Raw genomic sequence first — 6,831 nt, forward strand, 5'->3', positions numbered from 1 at the left:
CCGGGGTCACATGATCCCCTTTTGCGACCATCTGACGAGCAAAGTCAGTGGGGGAAGCCAGATTCACTTAACAACCAGGTTGCTCACTTAACAACCTCAGCAATTCACTTAACAACTGCGACAAGTAAGGTCGTAACATAGGGCAAAATTCCCATAACAACTGTGTTGATTAGCAACTGAAATTTTGAGCTCATTTTTGGCCATAAATCAAGGACTACCTTTCATGTATTGCCACATACACCCAGATCTGTTTTTTTTTTTTTTTCAGTTCTAGGAAGCAACTGAGGGTCTGCAAATGTATTTTCTATTAAACTACCCGTTTGAGAACAAGGCAGGAGAAAGGAGAGAGAGAGAGAGAGAGAGAGAGAGAGAGAGAGAGAGAGAGAGCCCATCACGGTTTAAGAAAAGGTTGCTTTTTAATTCACATATTTACAGTGTAATACAAGTCAACGTGGCATCATGCTGGCTGTGCAGTTATCTATACATGTTGGAATATCTATCTAGCTATCTATATATAAATAAGGAAAGGTGAAACCTTGGCCTTTTTCTGCACCAATTCTGGCTGCCAAGCTGGACAAGAAGCAACACACATGATAACTTACAAGAAACAGTGAGTGCCTAGAATTGTGAGACAAGAGTCAAAATGTTTTGACGTTGGCTGTGCTTTTCCACTCCAGCAGGTGCAGAGAAGTGCCCGTCCCTGCCTCCATGATCTTGGAGGGTGCCTTACGTGTAGGATGTCAACACCCCTGGGGCTCGGAGTCCGTAGCAGCAGTAGGGCAGAAAATATCTCCTCCCCCGCAAATTCATTGCAACATTCTCCGGGTGAGAGAGGAGGGGAGAGCGATAGAAGGACGACACAAGGACGGCAAAATTTCTTCCTTCTGTTCTTCCGGGGCATCCAGCAATTGCTGCATGTAACAGGAAGTGCCCAGCAGGACGTGGCCCGTGGCTTGCATGGTGAAGAGGGTCCAGCGCAGAGCTTCTCTGAGAAAAACAGGAGAAATTGGAGAGAGAGAGAGAGAGAGAGATGGTCAGGGAGCACCAAGGCCACCTAGACGGTTTACAATCATCGTTTTGAGGTTTTCTTTGAACTCTGAGCTAACACATTTCGTCTCTTATTATTTAAAACTTTTTTTGCTCTGTGCAAAAAGATCCACTTTCTTTCTTTCTTTTTCTTTCTTTCTTTCTTTCTTTCTTTCTTTCTTTCTTTCTTTCTTTCATGTGCCCCCCCCATCTCATCAGAGGTGAGAAACATTCAAACTCGTACGCATTAGAATAATAAAACAATAAATCATAATAAAACGTGAGACACTGGTAAGCAAATTATGGAGGAATCCTAAAGGGAAGCAAAATGACGTACTTCATCATCCTCTTGGCCCCATAGCACTGCATATCGTAGGACATGCTGTAGGTCCCATAAAGAGTGGCCTTGACGTTCAAAGAGCCAAAGAAGTCCTGGGGCTTCGTCTTGTACAGATCAAATGTGATGCAGGCCACGTCAATCCGACGTCGAGGCTTGCTGGACAGAGATAGCTGGTAGCCGGCTTTCTGGGGACAAAAAAAATGGAAAAGCATCCCTGTGAGAGTTTAATGAAGAGAAGGATTGGGGCGACATGATAGCAGTCTTCCAATACTTGAGGTGCTGCCATAGAGAAGAGGGGGTTCAGTCTATTCTCCAAAGCAGCAGAAGGCAGGACAAGAAGCAACGGATGGAAACTAATCAAGGTGAGAAGCAACCTGGAATTAAGGAGAAACTTCCTGACAGTGAGGACAATTAACCAGTGGAACAGCCTACCTTCAGAGGTTGTGGGTGCTCCATCACTGGAGCTTTTAAAGAAGAGATTGGATAGTCATTTGTGCAGAATGGTATAGGATCTCTTGCTTGAGCAGGGGGTTGGACTAGAAGACCTCTAAGGTCCCTTCCAAATCGGTTATCCTGTATTGTGTAATTATCACTATTGAACAGAGTCTCTGCATCCACATTTTGCACAGCCTCCTTTCCAGCGAAGGCTACATATTGCGGTAGCTTTTGCTTTTCAGGATTCTAGTCCTCGTGATTAAAGAGCAATCCATTCATGACCGGCATTTATAGCCAAGCGAGAAAAATCTGTTTTTCTCCCTTTCTCTTCACCCAAGCATTTCAAACGTAACCCTGAGAGTTATCAATTTCAGCACTTACGTGTTCCATTTCCTTTCTCTAATACGGTTTGCTGGGAATTGCCTTTATCGTGATGATACTTATTTAAACTGCCCTTTTCTTCCGTGATCACAGGAAGCTTTACAAGCAGAATAATAAAACGCTCTAGCATTTAAAATCAACTTTCAAATGTTTCATTTCCATAAAACTGGGAGGGAGAGAGGGCTTTTTCGCTTTTCAGACAGAATTCTGGATGGCCATCCTTTGCCTCACAAGGGCTGAGCAACCTAGCATTAGCATCCTAGGCTAGGTTCACACAACCCAGGTACTCAGTTAACTCATTTGTGACGTATGCAGAAGAGACTGAACTGTTTCCCAGGCATCTGAGATGGGCAGTCATATACAGTTACCAAATCAATAAATTAAAAATAAACCTTCTGATTTCTGGAAACGCCCATTCCAACGGACAATGTTTTCCTAGTGAGCCACTTCCATCTTGTGGCTGTCCTTCTTTACCTAGCCAATGGTGGCTTACTCAAGAAGCCATGGTTAAACTCAACAGATGAGTGCTTCCAACTTAGCTGTAGATGACCATCCCTGGGAAGAAGCCAAGCCAGTGGTGGCTTATTCAAGAAACCATGGTTAAACCCAACAGACGAGTGCTTCCAACTTAATCAAAGATCCTTTGATCTTCCTTCCCGGGAAGGAAGCAGATGCCCACATTTCTAACCCAACCAGACAATAGCATGTCCTTGAAATGAAGATTAACACATTTTATTGGCTTAAGTCTTAAATTTGGCTCCTCACCTTGGCTGGACGCCACACCTGTCCCTCAGTTAAGGCCAGCAATACCATTCCTTCTTCTAGAGTTTGGAAGAACGCCTCCGATTCTATGCTGGTGCCATCTTCATCCAAGACAACGCTGATGGACCCCACTAAGTCCAGAGCAGTTTGTACCTGCGGCAATAAATTAGATTGGATACCCTGCAGTTCCAGACAGCCTAGGAATCAGGGTTCATTAACAAGGGAGCATCTCTTGAGCAAGCTGGCTTAGAAAGGAAGCTTTGACACTAATAGTTTTTCTTTGGATGAAGTGATGAGAAGATCACCCAGTACTTCACCCAGGGCCCATTGGCCTCCATCAAAAAAAAAACAACTGAGATGGATTTTGAAAGATTTAGCACTGATGATGTTACCTAGTTGGGTAATGAAATGTCTGCAAGACAGCCACCAAGTTCAGAGAACACCAAGGACCCCATAATCCCTCCCTCCCTCCCTCCCCTCCTTCTTCTCCTCCTCCTCCTCCTCCTCCTCCTCCTCCTCCTCCTCCTCCTCTCCCTTCTAGCGCTGATGATGTTACCTAGTTGGGTCATTGTGGAATGTAAGTGAACCGACTGTAGCCTGGAAGCGTCCCTGGACCCCAAGATCAAACGAGGGGAAAGCTCCAAAGCGCTCAGGCCGTTTCCCCAAAAACAAAATGAATGTAATTGATTGGTGGACAATGGACAGTGGGTGGCCCAGAAGGGGAAAAGACGATTTTTACTTATGCTGTTATGTGCGCAAAAACTTCAGAACTGGCTTTGCTACTTCTGTGCCTATGTGGAACTATCAGTAAAGTGATACTCTTGGTAAAAAAAACACTGTCCCAGGAGTTTATTTTCTTTTCTTTTCTGCATTCACCACTTACTTTCTCAAGCAGGTCGTTCAGACTCTCCGCCATGATGCCTTTGCGCAGGGTGCGCTCGCAATTGCTCACGCGGTATGGCCTGGGACGGGCAGCGGGGCCGCTCAGCAGCTGCTGGGTCGCGGAAGCACTGGCTGAGACACATCTGGAAGAAGAGGAAAGGTCAGTTGAGGGAGGGGGAAAGGATAAAAACGCCCCCCCTCCTCTTGGCCAGCCAGGTTTGAACCATCTTCACTCCTCTCCCGTCTTTCCCTATTTCCCTCCTGGCCGAGAGCTTTCGTATCCGTGACTTTGCTAGTCAGAAGTTCGCTGAGATGGATCACGTGACCCCGGGATACTGGCAACCGTCCTAAGTACATGTCAGTTGCCAAGCATCTGAAGTTTAATCACGTGACTGCAAAATGGTCACGGGTCACTTTTTTCACTGCCGTTGTAACCTTGAACGGTCAATTAAATGAATGGTTGTTAAGTCAAGGATTTACCTGTAATTCAAGACGGGGGGGGATGGGGTGGAGGCTTTCATTGCTGCTTATCGGTCGTGACTTACCTGGAAAGTGATTGTGGGCTGAGAAGATCCAAGTATTTCTTTGCATAATCCATCAGGCTGCAGGGAATAGGATTCAGGCTCTAGGGGAAGAGAGAACTGGGTTAAGGCGTGTCGTTTTCTGAATTTATTTCTGGTTTGAGAAAGGGACATCTTGATGGATGGGGTAGCTAGATAAACAGAAGGCCTGGAGATGATCGATTTTATACTTTTACTTTGCTTTCTTTGCTTCCTTTCCTCCTCCTTTCTTTCCTTTTTTGGGTTTTTCCCAAAATACTTCCCTGCTCCTTGACTGGCGTGAGCAAACAAGCAAAAACTGCTTTATCTAACCCTCTTTTTCTATTAAAAAGCGGAGTCTACGCCTAAGGAGGTTGGGCATTGTCATCTCCATTTTTTGTGGCTAAGAGAAACTGGCCTGGTCCCAAGAGGGAGGCAGGAGAACCCCAGCAGTTGGGATTTTGCAGGAAGAAAGGACAGATCTGAAAAAAAGAGAAAACTACAGGTCTCTGATCAAAATAAAAAGAAAAGTGATTGGGCTAAAAGCAGTGGAGTGAGACTTGCCGTGCCAACATCAATCTCCTCCTTCTTGGAAGACTGTTATCATATTTCTGGGGGAAATGGGTGTGGTTTTTTTTCAAGATCTCCCTCCTGTGATAATGCTCAAAGCGTAGAACCCGGAATCATAGGATTGGAAGGGACCTTGGAGGTCTTCTATCTAGTCCAGCCCTCTGCTCAATCAGGAGACCTTCTCATACCATTCCAGACAAATGCCTATCTAGTCTCTTCTTAAAAACTTCTTTAGGCAAGCAGTTCCACTGGATAAATTGTTCTCAGTGTCAGGAGATTCCTGTTTGTTAGGAAAGAAGCATCCGTTGCTTCTTGTCCTCTTGCCTTCAGGGTCTTTGGAGAATAAGAGACCCCCCCTCTTCTCTGTGACAGCCCCTCCAATACAATAAGACAGCTATCATCTCTTCCCTAATCCTTCTCTTCAATAGGCTATCCAAGATGAGTTTACTTGCCCAACAGTTGGAAGGAGCCCCTTCCTTTCTCCACATCCCTCTTTCCTCCCTCCCCATCAAGACCCCCACCTCAAACTTTTCCCTCCCCCTTGCAAAACAAAAAACAAAACCCTCCAGACTTGCCTTTCCAGCTGATCAGCTAATCCTGATTTCTCTTCCGCTCCGGCTAACGTGTCTCCAGCTTTATAGGAGCCCAGCCCTCGGCCGCCCTTTGGACAGGGAAGGGAGGGAGGGACCAGTAACCACAAGGGTTAGGAAAAGTGCCAACCTCGCCAGGCTGTTGCGTCAGGCGGGGTGAGGTCTGTGGACGCTCAGAGGCTCTTGGGCAATTGGGACAAAGGAGAGTTTTTTTTCACACCACTGCCCAAGAGGCGAGGCAGAAACAGAAACATTCACGGACTGCCCCAAAAGCTTGGATGCCAATCCTAAAGGTTTGATTCAATTGGCATCTGTTTTTGTAGACTGTTCTCTTAGTAGTTGAAGTGGGGGTGAGCAGCTCCCCGGCTTTACCAATGCTGTGACCCCAGAAACAAAGGCCATGATTTCACCCATCTCCTGTGCCCAGTTAACCATGTTTTATCTGGGGATTGAACACAGTTTAATGCAGTCTTTCTCACCCGTGGGTGGATGGGTGACTTCAACTTCCAAATCAACGGTTTGCTAATTATAGTTTACTGAACAAGCCACTGTTCACACCATACATGGTGGTCCAGAGCAGACACATCCTGGTTTAGTACAGTCTCTGAACCTAAACGTGGATTTAAGATCTCCCCAAAATGCAGCCACAGCAATTATTTTCTCATGAGTATCATAGTTCGGTGCTCTTTCATATAAAAATGGCATTTGCCCAATGATTTTAGGGGAGAAGATTAGACTAAATTTGCTTGCATCCCACCTTTATTATTTTTACAAATAACTCAAGGTGGCAAATATATTCAATATACCTTACTCCTCCTGTTTTCCCCATAACAACAATTCTGGGAGGGGGGTTAGGCTAAGAATGACTGACCCAAGGTCGCCCAGCTGGCTTTCAGGCTAAGGTAGGACTAGAACTCACCGTCTCCTGGTGACTGGCCCAAAGTCACCCAGCTAGCTTTCATGCCTAAGGCAGGACTAGAACTCACCGTCTCCCAGTTTCCAACCTGGTCCCTTTACCACTAGACCAAATGGTTTCTGCCCCCCCCCAGAGTTAGTTTTCTGTGCATACCCTCCCACACCTCTCCACCCTCCTGTGAAGAAGTACTAGACAAAATGGCCTATTTTGCAGCTGTTGCAGGCTCAGTTTGCTAAACCGACACAGTTTGTAAGAAAAAAGCACAACAAGAGATATTTAATATTATGGATGTCACAATAAACAACTTGATTTTGTTTCTCAGCAACACCCAAGATGTGAGCCTTTTCCTTCCTGCTGGCCAGCTTGCCATGAACTCTGGACTCCTCACCT

The 6,831-nt window shown here is 45.7% G+C and overlaps 1 protein-coding gene across 1 annotated transcript; it reads right to left on the reverse strand.

The window, feature by feature from the left end:
- Nucleotides 1–593: 593 nt before the first annotated feature.
- On the reverse strand, nt 594–4,438 carry CIDEC (cell death inducing DFFA like effector c). Its single transcript, XM_015817466.1, has 5 exons — nt 4,372–4,438; nt 3,828–3,969; nt 2,948–3,097; nt 1,364–1,551; nt 594–987 (listed from the first exon to the last, which is right to left on the reverse strand). Exons 1-5 carry the CDS (start codon nt 4,422–4,424, stop codon nt 807–809), a joined length of 714 nt encoding a protein of 237 aa, XP_015672952.1. The 5' UTR covers nt 4,425–4,438; the 3' UTR covers nt 594–806.
- Between the last annotated feature and the right edge of the window lie 2,393 nt (nt 4,439–6,831).

The sequence above is a fragment of the Protobothrops mucrosquamatus genome, unplaced genomic scaffold (genome assembly GCF_001527695.2).
Source record: "Protobothrops mucrosquamatus isolate PMUCROS unplaced genomic scaffold, P.Mucros_1.0 scaffold593, whole genome shotgun sequence".
Taxonomy (NCBI): Eukaryota; Metazoa; Chordata; class Lepidosauria; order Squamata; family Viperidae; genus Protobothrops; species Protobothrops mucrosquamatus.

What these genes read in the sequence shown, in the direction of transcription:
- CIDEC (XM_015817466.1), bottom strand. Translation starts at nt 4,424, where the DNA reads ATGGATTATGCAAAGAAATACTTGGATCTTCTCAGCCCACAATCACTT. An exon ending in AGCCCACAATCACTTTCCAG is followed by an intron (nt 3,970 to 4,371) that starts GTAAGTCACGAC and finishes CTCTTCTTCCAG; the next exon opens with ATGTGTCTCAGCCAGTGCTT. An exon ending in AGGTGTGGCGTCCAGCCAAG is followed by an intron (nt 1,552 to 2,947) that starts GTGAGGAGCCAA and finishes TTTTGTCCCCAG; the next exon opens with AAAGCCGGCTACCAGCTATC.